This window comes from Perca fluviatilis, chromosome 22, assembly GCF_010015445.1.
Source record: "Perca fluviatilis chromosome 22, GENO_Pfluv_1.0, whole genome shotgun sequence".
NCBI lineage: Eukaryota > Metazoa > Chordata > Actinopteri > Perciformes > Percidae > Perca > Perca fluviatilis.
This window is the reverse complement of record NC_053133.1, coordinates 16,316,287-16,337,868: the sequence shown is the minus strand read 5'-3', so window position 1 is coordinate 16,337,868 and position 21,582 is coordinate 16,316,287. Positions and strand designations below refer to the sequence as shown.

The following is a 21,582-nucleotide window of genomic DNA, read 5'->3' as shown; positions in this document are numbered from 1 at the left end:
TTGTGCAACTGTCCCTTGTTATGCCATTTGCATAAAAGCCGTTTCATGAACCACAGTGTAAGTGAATCAGTTTCATTGTAGTTTGTGTACAGGGTGAATCTTTTTGAAAAGCATTTTTCCTTAATCAAATTACTGCTATACGGCTAAAAAAAAAAATGTACCTCTGTAAAGCAGCAACTAATGCTCATTTATATTAATTAATCTGCAGTGTTTTCTCAACTAAGAGTTTGGTCTACAGTGAAGAATGAAAAGATTTATTTAGACATCGGGCTTAAGAGTTTATATGAAACCAGATCAGGTCATTAAATCAGATGGGAATTCTCAAGAAGCAATACTTTATTAAAGTGATTTTTTTTGGGGTGCTCACTATATACAAACAGATGTCCCATCAGTCATGAACAAACCTGTCAAATTACATGAATAGCAGGACACAATAGACCATTGTGCAGATGAATCATGTCTCTTTCTTGAAGTTCTCTTAAGAAAACAAGCATCTGAAACTCTTCAGGGCTTTCTTCACAAGACAGTTGCCTATGAGGCAAATAAAAATAAAAAAAACAGGACACATAAGGCATTTATGTTTGAGAGCTTGAGAGGTATGTGTTGAACATTTGCTAGATAAGGAATTTAACTGGAGTATCTGTTAAATTAATTTGTCTGAAAATTGTTATTTTGCTGCATAGTAAATGGCAGGAATTAATTATAAAACTCCTAAAAGCTCCATCACAAAGTCAGTGTGTTTCCATTCTCCTGATACAACCAAATACTGATGCCACAATAATTGTTCAGTTTATAACCTCAATATATTCACTGAAAAGGTAAAACCTTACATTAGGTTTCAAAAATTGCTGAATACATAGTTGTGTGTTAAGGACAATCTCCCAGTTGCAAAAGTATTAACTGCTATGTCTTTTGGTTGCTCTCTAGGATGGGAGGAGGGAGCTCTGATGTCATGATATACAGTAAGAAGGGGGACTCTATTGGCCCAATATTGGGGGGCGGGGGGTTGTGCAGGGAGTAGTTGTCTTCCATCACTGAGCCTTCTCAGACAGGGCAATAGCAGCTTCCTTCTCTCTTTGTAGTTCTTCCCTCCATCTAGCTTTCTTCTCCATGTTTTGACCTGTCAGGGACTCATGCCTGCCTACAGCCTGTGACAAAAATCAGACACATTACAGATAAGATCTGAAAAACTTGGATTTGTTGTGTGTGCGCAACAAAGGCAGGGACAAAACTGCTCCTTCACATTGTTGTTAACCATTCAACTAAGATTCCCCTCCTTGTAGACAGATACTGGAGAAAAACAATGCAGTCATACAGTATAGTGTCACTCACCCGTTTGCCCAGGAACACCATCAACAGACAGGCCGCTATTGTGGTCGCCATCATCACATAGCAGGCTTTCACTCTGACTTTGTTTCTGGCAGCATCAATCATCTCAAACCTGTGGAACACAGGCAGGTGCACAAACCAGTGTCATTGTAGCCAGATTGAATGCTTCAAAAAACAATATTGTAATCAAAAACAATGGAGAACGCATCAACAAGTAGGCTCTGTTGATACTTGCTGTTTTTAAGCTCAGCACACAAGTAATGTGCAATGACCATAATGGCAACAGTCACCACCAGCTATTTATGCTTCTCTCAGTCTCTTATGTCAACATTAATTACAATTTTTTCCCCGTCTTGGTTTATTGGGGATGCAAGAGGTCGGAGGTCTGCAGTTTGTATGCGTGACAATCAGGTCTTTTATCACTGAAGATCAGATATGATCTCCACCCCGATTTCAGTAACCACAGTAATTACCTCCAGCCAAAGACAGACGCCTTGTTTGAACCGTAGCCATCTTGGAACATCAGCTACCCACAGCAGCACCACCACTCATCCAGTTAGTTAGCTCTGTTCTTGTGATGCAGCCTAACTAAATCATGCAAAGAGCCAATCAGATGAGATTGTGCTGGGTGGTCTGGCATAAACAGGAAGAGGCTACTTACGACACAAGCTCCGGTATCTGGTCTGCTGTCTTAAAGCGTCCAGACCAGACCAGCATCTTCTTGTCCAGATTTGAGGGTCTGTAGCCGGGGAGTCTGAACGCGGCACGAGGGGCTGTATAAAAGAAAGCACACGTTCATTTTGAAGAAAGAATTGACAGAGTTCGGTTTCACAAGCCCCATTCATTAGCTCCATCACCCCAGATTGTAACCTCACATCCTGTGTCCCTCCTCCCTCTGGGACTAAGGAAAACTTTCACACACTTGCTATGATAACAAGTGATCTGTGATGTACAAAATCCTATGACAATCATTATGGGGAGGTTTCATATGTCTGTGATATTCTGAGGAATACAACTTTCTTACAACTTAAAATAGTTACAGCTCATCCCAAATGAAAACCTCTTCTCCGTGTTCCTGTTTGGCGATCCTTTTCTCTGATTAAGTGGGAATTTGTAGGACTGAACTGCTTGTCTGATTGAAGCATGTGTGACTTACAAGACAAATAAATGCACACACACACACACACACACACACACACACACACACACACACACACACACACACACACACACACACACACACACACACACACACACACACACACACACACACACACACACACACACACACACACACACTTTCCTATTCTATATTTATATACACCTATTGCCTAGGTCTTGTCCAAGTTTATCAGATGTGTAACAGTATTCTGAATTACAGGTGAACAGAATACATGTGTGATAGAAAATGAATAAGGATTTCTGCCTATGATCCAAAACTCTACCTTGTGCTGGAGCTGCAGGAGGCTCTGCTTTGGCCTCCTGTGGTTTATTGCACATCCCTCTATGGCTCCATGTTTCAGTGATCTGTCTGCACCTCTGACCTGTTGAGATAAAAAATAAAAAATGCAAATAAGAAAAACATGAGTATATTGGATGGAGGAATAATAACTAGGTCTAACTATTATTTTGATATTAGTTAAACTGATGAGTATTTTCTCAACTAATCATTTGGGCTATAAAATGTCAGAAAATAGAAAAGAATGCCCATCTCAATAGCCCAAAGTTACATAGGCCTACTGAAGTGGTTTGTCTCGTCAAACAGCCCGAAAACTAATGATATTCAGTTTACGATCAAGTAAGACAAAGAAAAGCAGTAAATAATCACAACTAAGAGGCTGGAACGGCAAAATATTGTTTGTGTAAAGTTACTTAAATGATTAAGCTATTGTTGATTTATTTTGTGTTCTAATCATTTCAGCTCTAATCATAAAACACTTAACTAATCCATGCCAAAGTATCACAACAACAAATTTTACATAAACAAAATAGTTCCCACAAGATACCTCATAATAACATGAAGGTGTGCTGGCCACTTTCATAATAAAACAGAGGTGTGTCAGGATAACAAAGTCTAGAAATATTGTATAATAATAATAATAATAATAATAATAATAATAATAATAATAATAATAATAATAATTGTAAAAGGTTTGCTAGGGCAAAGTTTTTTAGTAAGGCTTTTATATTTTTCGTTCAAGAACCGGTATCGAATTCATGGTATCGGTGCCGGTATCAGTATTGAACATTTTGAATGACACCTTTTATAGCTACGTAAGAATAATTTTATCGAATTATGATATTTGACATTCAAAGAACGAGTGGTAAAAATACCAAATATATAATAGCATGTACGATTTCTAAGGTTATAACGATTAAGTCAAGTGGGAGAAAGCTTTAAAGTTACTCTACAGCGCTGGAGGTCTGACAATGCGAGACTAGCCAGTTAATCAAAAACAACACATAGATCAAATGTATCGATACGAACCTATAAAGTTGCTAATGGAAATCCGAGATCTGAAGAAATTCATGCTCTTTATGTTAAAGTAAATAAGCTATACCGTGTCTATCAATCCATTAAACTGCGTAACACCTCAGTCTCCCGTCAGGTATTGAAAGTCAACTAACTGCGCTTTTAACATTTACCAACAGGACCCCCGTCACATAAGCGTATGAGCCTCTGCTGTATGCCTGATCGAAAATTATACATGTCTTTTCGGCTTATGTGTGTCTCATGCGTCTCTGCAGCCGCCATTTTGGGACGGAGTAGGGCTTACGGCTGACCATAAAAACTCAGAAAAAGACAGACTTTCGTGCGACATATGGTAAGGTAATGCTAGTTTATGTTAGGACAAGTATTTTTTTATTTCAGTTATTAGTAATATATATCAGTACGATGCAGGAAATTATGTTTGTCATCACGAGTCAATCACCATAGACCTCCAATGTTAAAACATCCCAACTTCTCAACAGAAATTAAACACGATTACAGCCTAGTACAAAAACGGCTTTTGTCTCATAGCTTTATGACAACTTTACAGAGGTGATTTTTTTATATACTGATCACCTGTTTTAAGGCTATAAAGCATACTGTTACACCAGATAATGGATGTTGGTATGAAAACCACAATTTTAACTAAACCAAGTATCCTATTATACATAAGCTACATGTCTGACATTTGTAAAAAAGCAAATAGGTTAAAAGTCCAGCGAGAAATTTTAATTGTGAATAGATAGCATAGACTGTCTATGATAGATAGGAGGCATAGCTACTCCGTCCTAATATGGCGGTCGCGTCAACGTATCGCTCCAATGCCAATGAACGGTATAAAATCATACTGGTCTGCTGATTTCATCATAATTTAGTGTTCTATATCCAATTTGTTTAGATTGTACGTTTATTTCTTTAAAGTTAACCGCGATGAAGTTTTGAATATTAGAAATGAAGGTGGGATATGGACCAAAGTGTTTTATTCAGGCACTGTCTTGAACAACCACTAGCGTTGTGTCTAGAGAGGACCTTGCAGTCCACCATGGCGGCGCCCGGTGGAACTTTAAACTGTGAGGACTTTTCAATGTTTCAGGTAATTTTAACGAAGGATTAATCGATTAGTGCTAACTTGTCACGGATTGGCAGCGATCCGAATCGTAACCGTGTGAAAGTTCACACGTCGTGTTTATTTTTGTGTAAACCAGTGGTTGAGTGATTCCTGATCCTTAGGTTCACACGTTTTGCTCTGCAAGAGTTTTAGGAGCCAGACTGGATCAGCAGGACTGAAAACAAATAGCATATGGTCTGAAAGTCACTGTTACGGGTCTCCAGATAAACATACCCGGCCAGCATGTGATACCTTACCTGTTGTTTCAAGGTCCCATAGTATGCTCATTTTCAGGTTCATACTTGTATCTTGATTTAAAAGAACATGTATGCACCCTTTAATGTAAAAAACAAAAAAAAACATTATTTTTTGTCTGTCTGAATATACCCGTATTCACCCTCTGTCTGAAACGCTCTGTGTTAGCACCTCTCTGTCTCTTTAAACCAGACAGGTCATCAGTTCCCATTCTGATACTCAGTTTCATTTCTACTGAGCACAAATAGCCTACAGTACGTGGAGACCTGTATATTTTGGCTGTTGGCCAGATTTAGTATGCAATTTTTAATAACTTAAAAAAAAACATGCCCTGTATTTCAGCATAACACGTTTTGTGACCTTAAACTTTGCTTTTAACGTTTACTTGAACTGAGCCGCTGCCTATCTTGTTGCAACACTGTTTCTCAGGAGGTGCTAAAGTTGATGCGCACCATAGATGACCGCATCGTCCATTCTCTGAACACCACCGTGCCCACAGTCTCCTTCTCAGGCAAAGTGGATGCCACACAAACATGCAAACAACTATATGAATCTGTGAGTGACAGTCATGACTAAAATAATGTGTGTCCAGGTTACCGCCTAGCTTTTTCATAAAATTGCTGAAGCAGTTCTTATAATAATCTCATGCATTCCACAGATGATGGAGGCCCATCTGACCCGAGACAAAGCTATCAAGTCCTGTATAGCCCAAACATCTGAGGTGGTGGGGCAACTGCGTGAAGAGAGAGCAAAAGACAGCGAAAACCTGACGCTCCTCAAACAGCTCAGAAAAGAGCAAACCAAAGTAAGTCCTTTTTGTAACACCAGTGGGCTCCAAAGTAACACCACGAAGATGTAAGATGTGAGCCATCTGCAGCTGGAAGACTCACTAAAACCGCTCCTCATTTGGAGAGGATTAGGCTCAGTTCAACTAAATCACAACAACAAAACCTTTTCATACTACATAGTAGAAAGCAGTTGATTGAAGCACAGCAAGCTATTTGGTTAATCCAGAGGAAAGAGGACATTGTTACCTGTAATAAACATTTCCGGGTAAATGCAGGTACAAGGTACAATTTTTACAAGTTCAGTGTATTAGGCCTATTTGGTTAAAACAGTTGTATAATGTCCTCTGTGGCTTTAGTATAGGGGGAATTTTCCAAAGATTGAAAAAATAACCCAGATGATGACATAGTGATGTTGTTAGGGTTATCTCGGATAGGGCATAAAGAACAAATACTTTTTATATATTTTAATAGAAAGCCTGCATTACGATGAGGGGGTGGAGTTTAAAAGACGTGGGTATTTAGGAGGCAAGGGGTATGGCTGTGGCGATAACCGCAATGTTACAATACCACACACAGGCCAACTGCTATGTTCACACTAGGGGTGGTACGGTTCATGAAAAAACACCCGAACCGCTCGGTTCGCTAGTCTCGGTTCGGAGCGTGTGTGTACCGCACGGTTCGTCAGTACACTGTTAATGTGCACTAACCTCTTACTGCCGTAGTGCCCACTTTATACACCTATGTTAAAACACTTACTGGAAATGACGAGCGGGATGGGCGTGACAAACGCAACCCATGGCAGCTGATTGGACGATTGCGTCACATGGGTCTGGCTTGGTCTGGCTGGTGTCACTACCCAAAATGAGCAGAGTGCAGCTTTGAGTTGCGCATGCTCAGATTTAAACGGTTTACGGCATTAACGTGTCATACCCGATGTTACCCGAGTCAGACCGGCTTTGGTCGAGTGCAAATGTGAGTTGCGCATGGTCAGATTTAAACTGTTTACGGCATAACGTGTCTTACTGAAATTTGTGAAATCTGTAAAATAATAAACTTTTCTCTTTACATACAATAACAGAAGATGGAAATCATTTCTAAAACGTTTTAGCTATCTATGATTGTTTGGTTGCTAACGTTAGCTCAAAACGCCATTAAAGTGACAGTCTTTGTGTCTGATTGCTAACTTGTAGCTAGCAGTCATTTCAAAAATGTTTTAGCTCTCTATGATTGTTAGATTGCTAACGTTAGCTCAAAACGCCATTCAAGTGACAGCCGATGTTGTGTTTGATTGCAAACTTGTAGCTAGCAGTCATTTCAAAAACATTTTAGCTATTTATGATTGACTGCTAACGTTAGCTAAAAACGCCATTAGCATCTAGTAGGCTAGCTACTTGATTGCTAACGTTAGCTAAAAACGCCATTAGCATCTAGTAGGCTAGCTACTTGATTGCTAACGTTAGCTAAAAACGCCGTTAGCATCTAGTAGGCTACTTGATTGCTAACGTTAGCTCAAACCGCCGTTAGCATCTTGTAGGCTACTTGTCGCAAAGTGACGCATGCGCAACTCACATCTGCACTCGTCGCAAAGTGACGCATGCGCAACTCAAAGCTGCACTCTGCTCATTTTGGGTAGTGACACTGGTCCCAAATTTCAAAACAGACTGTCATGGCGATACGATCTCATATTGTACTAAAATAGTTCACCGAAACGTGTTTCTGAAAACATTTTAAGCGAGAAATAGGCCATGCAGTTGCTGAATCTGTCTTCATTTCAGATTGACAAAGGTCAGTTTAAAAGATTTTCATCAGATTTTGAGAGACACCGAGCCGACCGCTCCTCAAGTGGAGTGGGGTGCCGCTGCAGGTCACGTCACGTCACCTGCAGAAATGTCCAGTGGGAGAGAGGCTGCCCAGAGCTGGAGGATGTGCCAGCGTCGTTTATAGTCTGGTGTGTGGGAACATTTTGGATTTCACGTTACCTATGATGAAATAAAACAATATAGAACTGCCACTGTGTGCACGTTTTGTGCAACATGCATTCAATATGTTAATTTTAGCTATATGCTGAAGTATATTCTGGAGTGTTAAAGAAAAAATAAGAACCGTACTGAACCGAAAACCGTGACCCTAAAACCGTGATACGAACCGAACCGTGGGTTTTGTGAACCGTACCACCCCTAGTTCACACTCATATTAACTCAGAGTTAAGAGTGTAATTTTAAGAGTAAACTAAAGTGGACGTTTAACAAAAGGATTTAATTGCTCCATCTAAAGAAAGCATCAAGATAAGGACTAGGGTTCCAGGTGTTTTTTGTTTTTTTTTCCACGTCTGGATGATGATGTCTAATGTGCATTAGCATGTTGGATGCGTTTCCATTTCCAGAACCTATGACGGTGGAGCAACGGTGACACACCATCCTCGTCTTATACACAACTCTCTCCCCATTGCTGTTGTAGCTGACCAGGAACCAGCTGATGGGTGTGGCAGCTCGCAAAATTACGAATCGATTGGTGGGGTTTAGGCATTTGACCTTGAGTGGTTAAGGTTAGGATAGCCGATTGGTCAGGGGATAGGACCTGAACAAAAGTTCAAGTTTTCTTGGTTACGTTACCTTGCATAAGCATGAACGCCTGGCCAATAGTAGCTATTGAAGGGCGGGTCTTGGTGTGGCCATAGTGGGAAAAAGAATATCGCTGCCAGCTCTGGCGTTTCACACTCGCAATAGTGACTGACTCGCACATCAATCAGCTTGTTGTGCTAACCTCAGCACCTGTTGCTAACAGTAACAGCTAAACGTTTACTGGCAGAAGAACTTGCGCTTGTGGTTCCGCATTATGTACATCAATCTATATTCCATATGTGGATATGCAATAATACAGCACACCACACTTTTAAACCACCCTAATTCACCACAGGGAAAATCCCTTCACTGCGACAGCCCTAGCAGGGAGCAATCTAATGAAAAGTGCTTTCAAGTTCTCTTATTGGAACTTTAGAATTTAGTAATCCTAAAAATCTGACCCTCTGTCTCATCCATAAAACTATCTTTATAGCTTGATAGTGGATATGTTTTTGTGTGGAATAGATTTATATAAACAATTGTGTAAGACACAAATCTATATAATATATATTTAGAACAATTTTGTCATCATACTTTGAGTAAAAACAATAAATTAAGTGATGTATTTTTTTCTTCCACATCTCCAGTTAAAGCTTATGCAATCAGAGCTGAATGTTGAAGAGGTCGTCAATGATAGAAGTCTGAAGGTATGCTCACGGTTATTAGTAATATCCTATAATCACAGAAAAATGCTCTGTCATTATCCTACATCGTACTTACTCCTGATTTCCTGTGGTCAGGTTTTCAGTGAAAGGTGCAGAATCCACTACATACCCCCGAAGGTGAAGTGAAGACAAAGGTCCGATGAGAGGAGCTGCTTCACTCGAGAGGTTTGAATCCAGACCGGAGCTGAAACTGTGACCTGCTGCTGAGTCTTGACTGCAGGCTGCAGACCATCCAGACCACTCTGACCTCTTCTCCAACACACTTGTATTCCATTGTGATTATTGTATTGCATTACCACAGCTGTAAAACAGTCATCCGTGAGCTTCTTTAATGAGAAACATTGTACCAAAAAAAGTATTTTCTTTTTTTTTTTTTAAGGAAATGAAATGTTCTCAAGTGTGTTGTCTGTGATTTAAATCATTTGAGTCTTTTGATGAACTTCGTGTTTTCTACATTTGATGCAGTGATACAGTTTTGACTTCTCAGTCTTAAATTCTTGTACGGATTTTAATATTTCAACAAATGTCAAGTGGACTGGCTTAAGATGTTGTACGGACCTTCATGGTTCCCAGATAATGAATCCTAATGACACAATGTGAGCATGTTAGCATTGAGCTCAAAGCCCCACTGTGCCTTAGTACAGCCTCACGGAGCTACTAGCAGGCTGTAGACTCTTAAAGGTGCAGTAGGTAAAACTTATAAAACTAATTTTCTTTCATATTGAAACTGACCCTATGTTCGAGTAGAACTACATGAAGCAGGTAATAAAAAAAGAAATCTGGCACCACCTACAGCCTGTAGTGTGATTTGCAAAAATCCACCGTTCCCTGTTCAGAGGCACCAATCAGGGCCAGAGGGGGTGTCTAACTGCGTGTCACTAGGCTCGTTCGAGATGAGCCAGATCTGCGCAGAATCGATCACTGGCGATCGCCGCCCAATGCATACCGGTTAGATTTGTGTCCGACTTGATCCCGACTTGCTCTGACGTCATCCACACATGGGCAACGATAACCTCACGAGATCAAGGCGGCCGCAGTTCTGAGACGCAGGCAGCGCAGTTACTTTTCACCGACCGCAAGACCCAGGCGGACCCAGGGCATGCTGGGAAACGCCGGCCTCTCAGCTGATCTAACAGCTGATTGGTTCAGAATCGACTCAACATGATTACGTTTTATATAAACTTTTATTGATTTTGAATTGGAGTAATTTTAACTGCTATTTGTCTGATTTAAAGGCTTATTCTGTACAGAACACCTGTTGTGTGGCTGATAGTTACATTTAGAAGTCAGAGAGACTAAATCCGTTCAGATTATGGATCATCTACAGTGTGTTGTTAATTAAAATCATCAACAGATCGCATGTAGAGCATTTTGGGAGCTACTCTGTTATAATAAAAACAACTGGAGACTGTGTACAAGCTGATATATGGGTCTGATAACATTTTATTAAATCGGAATCGGACCACAGTGTTTCTGTGACTTACTGTTCAGCCTGAATGCTGCTGGAGTCGGCTGGGAACTGTCCGACTTGACAGCGGATTTTTGTCACCGTCCCCTGCGGCTCCCGCCTGCTCTCGTCCACTTTACAGGCGAGGCGCAGTTCATCTCGAACGAGCCTAATCACTGCTCATGTGCACGCATTCGTTCTCCATTGTGGGGGGAGGGACTGAGAAGTTGTCGGATCTTCACAGTCCTACCTACAGCACCTTTAATATTGTTAGTCTTCTTTGTTTTGTTTTGTTTTTGGATTCTGTATGTTCCCAACTCGTTGATCTCAGAAGAAAGTATGAAATATACTATCCTCATCTAGAGCACCTATCAGGAAATTGACATTAAGAAATTGTTTCCTGGTTTGTGTAATCTAGTCTCACATTGCCAGACCTTCCTCCACAGTGTAATCAGAACTCACAACATAAGGTTAAAAAGCTAAAGCAAGCAAAATCAATGTTAGATTTATTTTTTTCAAAAGAGAAGCAGAGCAATTTGATATTAGACTGCAGCCTGTAGCCTAAGTATTAACTCTACTGAAAAACTAGTGTTTTTTTTTTTAAAGATTCAGTAATATTTTTAACATTATTACTGATTATATTGTTAAGTGACTGGGGAGACATTGTGAATAAGCTACATTTATTTTACATTTTCCTAAATTCAGCCTGACATATTTGGTATCATTAGAAACTTGGGATGTCCACTAGAAGTTGAAATAAAGATCTGGGTGGGTTCGTTTGAATAATGTTCAACTACACAGCATGAGTTTAGTCCACAAGGCAGTAGGGTTGTACCCCCATGTTATCACACAAATCTGTGTAAAATAATATGTCACAGTGGATCTTCCACACATAACCATCAATAACCTGGAACAATGTCAACAGTGGCCATTTGTTTTTGGAACAAAATTTAACAGTAATCAAAAGACAAAAAATACTCCGAACATGGACGACAGTTGTCTTCTGGGAGGACATTTGGCTTAAAATACAAATTTTAAAACACATTTGACCACCATAGAAAACTTGAAACTCAGGAGCTCTAAATTGGCAAAAAACTATAAGATTATTTAGACATTTCAAATAGGCTACTTCAGACCTGGACGTTTTTGAATTTGATTTTAATTTTGTTTGTTTATTTTATGTTTATCTTTACATGTATTTGATTCTTGTACTGTATTTCTTGACAATATGTCTTGATATAGCAGTGATTACTGTGTAGGCCTACATTGTAATGTGGATTTTTACTGTACTGCTCATCTGTTTACATTAAAGCAATACAAAAATTGAATAAAAATAAATAACTGTCACCTTACTTCCTGCTTTGCTTACGTCATAATTACGGGAGGCCACTAGAGGGTGCCATCACTATACACAGAAATATGAGTCGTAGTTACTGCTTGAACAAACGACTTAAAGGCTAAAGGTCCCATGACATGGTGCTCTTTGGATGCTTTTATATAGGCCTTAGTGGTCCCCTAAATTCAGCCTTGGTGCAGAATTACAGCCAAGAGCCAGTCCCACAATGAGCAAAGTCAAAGTCAAGTTTATTTCATCCATAAAAATGGAAATTACAGTGCTCATACCTGCCTAATACAATACAATAAATACAATATAATACAAATACAATACATAAATACAATACAAAATGTATAAAAATGTACGTTTAAAGTGCTTGTTGTGCTGTCTGATAGTCTAAGCCTTCCTTAATATGTGCCATTTCTGTGTCTGTAGCTATTGAGGAGGAGAGGGGGGGGGGCAAAGTGGAGGGTGGGGGTGTGGCCTTGACCAACTGCCACTTTGCTCGTTTGAAAGCCATGATGTCTCTCTCTCATGGGTGGGCCAAATTCTCTGGGCGGGCAATGCAGAGAAAGGGGAGGTAAAGATTCCAGATCGGCCCATCTGAGCTTTAATTTTCTCAAAGGCAGAGCAGGATACCCAGGGCTCAGTTTACACCTGTCACCATTTCTAGCCACTGGGGGACCATAGGCAGGCTGGGGGAACTCACATTAATGTTAAAAAAAAAACTCATAAAGTGAAATGTTCATGCCATGGGACCTTTAACACTAGAACGGCCATGACGGTCATTTTGACCGTTTTGAAATGTATATGTGTAGGCCTAATAACTTTGCTGAATAAAGAAATACAATCCTGCTGCTGCCTGACTTTTCCTAAAAGAGTCTGTATTTTAATTTAAAATTGTTTTTATATACATTACACAAAAGGCATAGAAAATATAATCACTTTTACCTATTTCAGCCAGAGACGGTCATATTGACCGCTCTGATTTTCGCGGTATTGTTTTTAATCTGCGCGGTTGAAGATGCATCTTGGTTGCTTAGTAGCCTAACTACCATAGTCTCTGTCAGATAAACATAACTAGCGATCTCAAGTAAAAAGTGTGGGCATCACTGATGGGCCGAAGACAAAGCCAGAGTCGGTAACGTGGGCTATACGGCGAGGATGGACTCAGTTCTGAATCGGAATGCAAACACCAGGCGATCGCTCTGTGAAAGGCGCAGTACACGTAGCTAGATGGCTGTTTACATGTTCATATAACTTTATACATCCTCGAACTGGCTGGAATCATTGTACACATCCTTTCCAAGGAGTGCACCAGCAGTAAAATTGTCCGGAGGAAGTTCATGCAGCAACTGGCAGAGGAGCTGGGAGCGGAGTTTATGGAGGAAAAAAAGGCAGCGGCGCACGGTCTGAACAGCGCTGCGCACCGCAGCAGACACAAAAACGGAGGCAGTGCCAGGTTAGGATAGCTAAATGTTCAAATAAGATACTTTTAATTGTTATCTGGCTGTTATGAGTTAAGTTGAATGAATTTCCACACCATATTTTTCTGGATATGAATGTATGAAATAATTACGGTTTACTATGCCATGATATTAATTATTGAAACACTTATTACTACTCAAATGTATAATTAAACTCGTTAAAATGTATATTTCGGTATTATTACGTTTTTCTAAAGATATCCTAACACAATACACAATACAATATCGCAATTAGGTAGGCTATTTATCATGAGAGATTATAGTTTGGAATCTGGCGGTCAAATTGACGGCTCACGGCAGTTCTAGTTATGGAATTCCGGCACTTCTAGTGTTAAGGGGGTTCAGTCTCATGAAATGTAGGTATTGTATCCTCCTCAACTTGAAATCTGAGCTGTGCTACCTTTTTACCTTTTTGGAATGTTCCCACACAATGAATAGACTTGTTTGTGTCTTCATTGGGTCTGTGGAAAAATGTCTTTGCCTAACCCTTTTTCTGTACACTGCCTGCCAGTTAAAACCACCCTGGCCTGCAGCTATTTCACAAATTCCCACAGAAAGAAAAACAAGTTGTTATCCTGGTTCAATATATAAAACAAATCAAGTCAAGTCAACCTTACTGTCAATTCTGCAATATGTGCCAGACATACAGCGCCATTGAAAATACGTTTCCCTCCGACCCACGGTGCAATAAGGACACGTACAACAAGTATAATATAAAAGATAAGAAATATATACAAATAAAGATTATTTAAAAAGATAATATGTACAAATAAGATAAAGAAAGATAAGTGATTTATACAATACATTCTAAATAGTGCAATTGTAAGGCAAACTAAAACTAAAGATGAAGATATTTGACAATTATGATACAAGATTTGTTGACAGTGTTTTACATTTGGTAACTCACATTTCTCCACCATCTTAAATGTAGGCTACTGAAGCAACCAAAACACATTGCCTCAGATTTCAGAATCAACTCAACAACACTGACTGGGCTGTATGTATTTTGTTGGGTAGTATTCTCTCTCTCTCTCTCTCTCTCTCTCTCTCTCTCTCTTTCTCTATGAAATATATTTTCCTCCGAGTCCTCCAGTGAACCTGTCAAGTAACTGACAGTAAAAAAAGATTTTCTGGTCTGTAACCATTCCAGCCAAGACAGCATCTATTTGAGAAATCTGGCTTCACAAAATAAAAGCAAAAGCTGCATATAAGAACCACAAGAAATATAGATTTTTGAAAGACTTTTATTTCTTTAAGAGGTAGTGCTTTCAACTTGCTGCTTCTAAAACACCAAATATCTTTATCTTTATTTGTCCATACAGAATGAAGAAGCAGAGCATTTTATAATGAGACTGCAGCCTGTAAGTATTTCACTGTTGAAACTGATTGTGTGATCAGACTAGGATGTCGTCTTTGGTTCTGTTCTCCTGTTGACCGAGCAGCTCAATCTCTTCTTTGCCATTGCGAAGTGTCTGTGAGACCATCAGATGGATGTAGTGTTCTCCTCCAGTGTGTACCTGTAGGAAAAAGAGAGGTAATGTGGACATCTGAAAAACATCCATCTTGAGCTTGTGTTGCTGAACAGTGTCTTCTACCATCAGTGATCTGTTTAATAGACGTTTTTCACAGCAGACATTTTGACTTGTCATAGTAGGAAAAGCACACCTGAAATTGATTACCTTAATGATGGCTCAATTCCATCAAGTGTCCCAGTAACCTGTTTCAGTCAGCATGCACAATACCAGGGCCTCTCCTAAGTGGAATGCAGCCATCATTAAAGTGATGGTTCGGAGTAATTCACCCTAGGGTCCTTTGCACCATGACCTCGAGCCAAACACCCCCCCAGAAGCTTTTTTCACCTGGGTCTAACATTGGGAGAGTTAGCGTAGAGTAGCGTTATCAGCTGAATAGCTTAGCGCAGGGGCTAATGGACCCACGTTTGTATCTTGTAAGTTACCCCACTAATAATGCCCGAAATGATACCAAACGTCTACAGTAGTACAAATAGGTTATGCTCTCATAAAACGATGGATTGGAAAGTTTGTAAGTACACCAGAAGTTTATGAACACTTGCCTGCTCTCTTCAGCTCTCTGTTGCTGCTGCTGCTACCTGCAGTTAGACGAGTGCTTAGGGCCGTCTACAAATTACTACACCGAAAAGAGTTACAACAAAAATATTTATTAATTCAATGATTAAATAACTTAATGTCTCCAAACTTACCTCAATTATTACTTGTCTCCTGCTAGTTATACTACAGCACTTACTTAAAAAAAAAAAGTTAAATTAATAAATATTTTTGTTGCATCTCTTTTCGGTGTTGTAATTTGTAGACGGCCCTAAGCACTCGTCTTACAGCAGCAACAACAACAGCAGAGAGCAGAAGCCAGCAGGCAAGTGTTATTTACATAAACTTCTGGTGTACTTACAAACTTTCCAATCCATTGTTTTATGAGAGCATAACCTATTTGTACTACTTGTAGACGTTTGGTATCATTTCAGGCATTATTAGTGGGGTAATTTACGAGATAAGAAAGTGGTCCATTGGCCCCCTGCGTTAAACTATTCAGCTGATAACGCTACTCTATAAACTTTCCCAATGTTAGACCCAGGTGAAAAAAGCTTTCAAAGGACTGGATAATGAATTAGAATACTCAAACTCATCACTTTAAGGTTTTGAATACACCTGTGCTTTTTCTACTATGACATGTCAACATGTCTGAAAAAGGTATATTGTATAAAACAGTAGAGCAGATGAAAGTGTGATTGGTACAAACCTGAGACTTCACTGAATCACCTCAACTGACTAAAACGGTTCGTCACAATGTAAGGTCATGTTTTTTCAAATATGTCAGCACAGTTTTAAAACGTAATTTACAAGTTATTACAATACAATCATGAAAATATGTTATTGTATCTGAACTTTTGCTGAATACAAAAATTCATGTGACTTTGAAAATACGGATGGATGTCACAGTTAACTCAACCTGTATATTGGCCTATACAAAGACAGACATCTGATGCTTTCAAACTTCCTTTTCACCAACCACAATGTTTTACCTTGATACGGAGTTTAGGTGGATTCGTAGACTGAGATGTGTAATTAACTGCTGTGAATTTCACATATTTCTTCTTCGTCTTTACTTCCACTTGGCCCTTCACCTGTGTAAATAAAATATGATGTAAATGCATTCAAGTGAGTTGTGTTTGTGGAGGTTTTGAAGAATGTAGGTAGATTGAAGCTCACCTGATCACAAATCTTCTGAATTTCCTTAGTGGCAGCCATTACCTTACTCTGTCCTCCAGGCATGCTAAACTCTGGGCGTTCAGGCGCTTTAGGAAGTTTGGTTGCCATTGTCACAAGGTCCGTTGAAGTTAACAGAGAAGTCAACAGTCTGCTTTTTACGTGTCTTGTGTGTTTGATTTTCAGCTGGTTATTAAATGTATTTATACTGTGTAACTACCTCTGGATGCAGACTGGAAGGTGGCTCTACTGCATGATGTTTTGGGTGGAGCTAAAGTACAGGTGGGGTTAGTGTTGTTCATTCTTCATGAATTACTCCGTAATTCAAGCTTTCTCTGTGGCACTTCCCAAAAACTGTACATCCAAACCTTTTGGAGCAGACAAGAACAATAATACAAATGTATTTAAAGGTTATTAAAGTAGCATGTTTGGTTTGGACTACTCTAAGAGAAACTATTGAACAGTTAAAACTCAACAAGTCAGAGTTTAATGGTAATAAATATTGATAGTCTAAAGTCTAAAAATAAGAAGATTTTCCTGTTGGCTTACAATGCTCCTTAACCCCGATTCTGCACCTATCGTACAGTGTTTATCACTTATTTCTTGTTTATTAGTTTTTTAGATATGATTTGCATAAAGGGACGGTGTAATCTTAAGATCATAAATCACTCAAGAACCTGGAGCGATGGCAACAGCTGCCATTAAGTCTAGACTTGTTTGCGTGTCTTATTACTTCCAAATGTCTTAGTCCAACGCCTTTTTCTTCACTTTTCTTCTCTGCCAGCTGAAACGCCCTCACATGCAGCTATTTCACAAATCAAACTCCTCCGAAAGAAAAGCAACAACAATGACAATTGATAACTCACTATTCTCTATACTGAGTTCACTTTTTCAAAACTGTTCAGACATCTCTCTTAAACGATATTCAGCTCAGCACAGCAGTTAATCTAACATCTAAAATGTAGGCTACTGGAGAGACCAGAACACTGATACAGATCTCAGAATCAACTCTGGTATCTGAACACAGACGACATTTGTCTCCCAACAGTAACCCTTTGCCCCTCATTACATAATGACCATAAAAACAATGACAACAGGTTGCATTACAATAGCCTATCACTGATGTCTTTAAAGTATCTTTTATTTATTTATTTAGCTTGAACCAAGAATTAAAGGGTAATATTATGTATATATATATACACACACATTAGGAATACTGTTCAATCAAAGCTTGGGATTATTTTGATGCCAAATATACCAGCAGTTACTTTCCAAGTAATACATTGGTTTTATAAACGTACAAACATGTTCTCCTATCCAAGTGTGATGGCCATTTGCTACCTCTAAAATAAACACGTAGCTATAATGTTGCATGTTATTAAAAATCCACCTCATGTATGGGCCAGGACAAAAACTAAGCAGTCCTTAACAACAGACAGCACTCATACTCCATCTAGTGCTCAGAGGTAGGCCTATAAATCCATACAAATAATCAAAAAACAACGGGGCTCAGCCCAGTTAGCTGACACCTGGGGGAAATGTTTTAGAACATCAAATAAATTTGACAACAGTGTCATCTAGTGACAATTTGTAGTATAGAAATAGAAGACCTGAAAAAAACTAGTGAACAAAACGTAAATCAAAGCCTACGCCAAACTTCAGATGACTAGTGTAATTTCTGTTCTAACACGTGAGGGGGCCAAATGTTATTCAAACCTTTTGAAGCATATAAGACGAAAAAATATATAATGTAAAATATTCAAGTAGCATATTTCAATGGAAAAAAATTATATTGCTTGTATTAACCAGTGCACACTGTATCCAATGTTCACTTGCAATAAATAAAATCCCATAATTATTAAAAAAAAATACTTTCCAAATACCACAAGGCTGTAATATGTGAGCCGTCTGCTGGAAGGCTCACTGAAAGACACTCCTCGTCAGGCTCAGGTTTCCCAAATCACAAAACAAAACTTGTTGTGTCATATTTATTTTACTATAATTTACAGAAATGTACAGTGTCCCAGTTACTCAGGATCCACCAAACTCACTGTGGACAGATTTCATTGGGACTAATTCCTCAGAAGAAAGTATGAAAACGGTTTGCAGCCAAAGCAAGCAATTGATTTACCTTTTTAATTCCAGTTTATAGTTTACTATAGTTCATAGTTTATAATATGTTCCTTCTACAAGGCACCCGCCAAGGAAGTGAAAGTAAGAAGATGTTGCCTGATTTGTGTAATCAGAACTCAAAACATGAGGAAGTTTTATTTATTTTTTTCATCCCAGTGAAGTTAGGAATATCCGTGTTAAGCTTTGTGCAAACTGAAGGGATTTATTTACCTTTTGTAATTTATTTGTAACCATTCCATCCAGATAGACATCCGCCTACTCTGTTCAGCTTTGGCTGCTGCAGCAGCACCTCTTCCCTGATATTTGGAGAGACTCTGGACTATATTATTATACAGATATTATACGTAAAAAAAAATAACAAACTGACTTTTGAGTAGTATTAATAGATGATCTGATAAATTATTAATAAGATTGGGTTCACCGCGATACAAGATGAAAATACAGCATACAACATGCTTCAGTAAGCTTTCTTTCTTTCTTTCTTTTTTTCTTTCTTTCTTTGCATAGAGTAATCCACAGTGCACAAAATTAAACTAAAGTCATTCCAGAAAATACTTGTATGGGATAGCTACAGATAAAGGACCGTGAGTCATCTCTCTCTTTTGCGTTCCACCACAAGTTCTCATCCACATCACACGCGATGTCCTGTCTTGCAAAACACCTGGTAATAATCTTTTTGCATGGGTCTTAAGATCTTGTACAGATTTAAATATCTGAAATGTCTTAAAGGTCCAATGTATAGGAATTTATCCCATCTAGCGTTGAGATCATATATCGCAATCAACTCTCTCGCACTATGCAGTTCAAAGTACGTATTACAGCTACGGTAGCCTTCAGTATGTCCTGTATGTCCCTTAGATGGCGCATGAATATGGAGCGTCTACCCAAGTTCATGCGAATGGAAATGTAAAATTTCAAGCCAAAATGAATACTTGGAATTGATGGTGGTGGTAAATATTCATGAAAAAAGACAAGTTTGTGAACGGGCAACACAGATTTTGATAATGAACAACTAAACACGTTACACACTGGACATTTAACAACTGTCATGTGAATCCTAATGATGTGAGCAGGTTAGCATAGAGCTCAAAGCACCACTGTGTAACAGTACAGCCTCATAGAGCTGCTAGCAGGCTGTAGACTCTTAACATGGTTAGTATTCTTTGTCTTTTCTTCATTCAGGAAAATTGGCAGACAGTACTTAATGTCAGTGTATTTCCTTGTTTGGTTACATTCTGTACGCTCCTCACTCAGTAATCTCAGAAGAAAGTATAAAATACATTTTCCTCCTCGAGAGCACCCGTCCACTAACTGACTACAAAAGTGTTTCCCGGTAATCAGTAGGTTAAAAAATGCCTATTAAGGTATGTGTTAACTTAAGCGATGGATTCACCTTTTTTAATTTATTTATTATCATTTTTTGCAGCCAAGGCGACTTCTATTTTAGTAATCAGACTTAACAAAAGACAAAATGATGCATATAAGAACCACAAGAGATATAGAGATTGTTTTAATGCTTCAATCTTTATTGTTTCTTTAGTATCATGTAATGCATTCCACCAAATATCTTTATCTGTAAGAGTTAATACATTCAAAATCAATGTCAAATCATTTCAGAATAAAGAAGCCAAGCATTTTAATATGAGACTGCAGCCTGTAAGTATTTCACTGTTGAAACAGGTTGTTTAATCAGTTTGTAAAATGTACGAGGGGGTCATCTTTGGTTTTGTGCTGCTCTACACCTTATAGAAAAACTTTTGGGCTCGGCACGTCTCTGACAAGAAATATTATTTGGTGGACCTTCAGATGAATGTAGTCCGTTCCTCCAACATGAACCTGCAGAAAAAAAATGGAAAATTTGACATATTATTGCACAAAATATTTTCATCTTGATCTTGTTGTTTTTGAACAGTGAGGATCTTCTACCATCAGGGATGTGTTTAACTGGTCTTTACTGTCCTGCCATGAATTTGCCATGACATTTGATTCAACTGAATGTCACAATTAATTCAACCTGTAAAGACACATCTATTTACGATATTATTTACCTTGATGAGAAATGTTTCTCCATTCTCAAGCTGATTCCTGTATTCGATTACTCTGTATTCCACATAGTTCTTGCCTGTCTTTTCCTCCACTTGGTGCTTCACCTGTGTATGATGAAAGTATGATGTAAATCCAGACTGAAATGCAAACCAGAGAGTTGTGTGTGTAGAGGTTGTGAAGAATAAAGGTAGCTTGAGACTCACCTGATCACAAATCTTCTGAGTTTCCTCAGTTGCATCCTGCGCCTCAGACCATCCTCCAAGCTCTATGCTAGTCATTGTTGAAGTTAACAGAGAAGTCAACAGTCTGCTTTTACGTGTCTTGAGTGTTTAATTTTCAGCTGGTTATTAAATGTATTTATATTGTGTAACTACCTCTGGATGCAGACTGGAAGGTGGCTCTACTGCATGATGTTTTGGGTGGAGCTATTACATGTGTGGTTAGTGTTGTTCATTCTTCATGAATTACTCCCCAATTCAAGCTTTCTCTGTGGCATGTCCCAAAAACAGTATGTTTCAAATTGTGTAATTCTGAATGTCTGGTGCAACAGGCAGCTGTTCTCAGCAACAACAAAAAATGAGTTTATTGGAGAATAATGGACTTATAACATTCCGTTGTGTGGCCAGAAATATGA

At 38.9% G+C, this 21,582-nt stretch overlaps 4 protein-coding genes across 7 annotated transcripts; 1 reads left to right on the top strand and 3 right to left on the bottom strand.

The window, feature by feature from the left end:
- Positions 1-318: 318 nt before the first annotated feature.
- Positions 319-3,977, bottom strand: fam162a (family with sequence similarity 162 member A). 2 transcript variants are annotated; one of them, XM_039789829.1, is made up of 5 exons: positions 3,818-3,977; positions 2,775-2,873; positions 1,991-2,102; positions 1,333-1,441; positions 319-1,148 (listed from the first exon to the last, which is right to left on the bottom strand). In XM_039789829.1, exons 1-5 carry the CDS (start codon positions 3,858-3,860, stop codon positions 1,032-1,034), a joined length of 480 nt encoding a protein of 159 aa, XP_039645763.1. In that variant the 5' UTR covers positions 3,861-3,977; the 3' UTR covers positions 319-1,031. The 2 variants fall into 2 exon arrangements, with proteins under 2 accessions (XP_039645763.1, XP_039645764.1); XM_039789830.1 differs by having other exon boundaries at positions 3,891-3,969.
- A 64-nt stretch (positions 3,978-4,041) lies between these two features.
- On the top strand, positions 4,042-9,696 carry mix23 (mitochondrial matrix import factor 23). Of its 3 annotated transcripts, none has more exons than XM_039789827.1 (5): positions 4,042-4,154; positions 5,613-5,738; positions 5,842-5,988; positions 9,180-9,239; positions 9,333-9,696. In XM_039789827.1, exons 1-5 carry the CDS (start codon positions 4,152-4,154, stop codon positions 9,381-9,383), a joined length of 387 nt encoding a protein of 128 aa, XP_039645761.1. In that variant the 5' UTR covers positions 4,042-4,151; the 3' UTR covers positions 9,384-9,696. The 3 variants fall into 3 exon arrangements, with proteins under 3 accessions (XP_039645761.1, XP_039645762.1, XP_039645760.1); XM_039789828.1 differs by lacking the exon at positions 4,042-4,154 and adding an exon at positions 4,768-4,890; XM_039789826.1 differs by lacking the exon at positions 4,042-4,154 and adding an exon at positions 4,785-4,913.
- Positions 9,697-14,753: 5,057 nt separating this feature from the next.
- On the bottom strand, positions 14,754-17,016 carry LOC120552349 (cystatin-A5-like). The gene is made up of 3 exons (XM_039790332.1): positions 16,773-17,016; positions 16,586-16,687; positions 14,754-15,044 (listed from the first exon to the last, which is right to left on the bottom strand). Exons 1-3 carry the CDS (start codon positions 16,878-16,880, stop codon positions 14,922-14,924), a joined length of 333 nt encoding a protein of 110 aa, XP_039646266.1. The 5' UTR covers positions 16,881-17,016; the 3' UTR covers positions 14,754-14,921.
- A 3,603-nt stretch (positions 17,017-20,619) lies between these two features.
- On the bottom strand, positions 20,620-21,308 carry LOC120552689 (cystatin-A1-like). Its single transcript, XM_039790910.1, has 3 exons — positions 21,152-21,308; positions 20,951-21,052; positions 20,620-20,738 (listed from the first exon to the last, which is right to left on the bottom strand). The coding sequence occupies exons 1-3, from the start codon at positions 21,224-21,226 to the stop codon at positions 20,646-20,648; spliced, it is 270 nt and encodes an 89-aa protein (XP_039646844.1). The 5' UTR covers positions 21,227-21,308; the 3' UTR covers positions 20,620-20,645.
- Between the last annotated feature and the right edge of the window lie 274 nt (positions 21,309-21,582).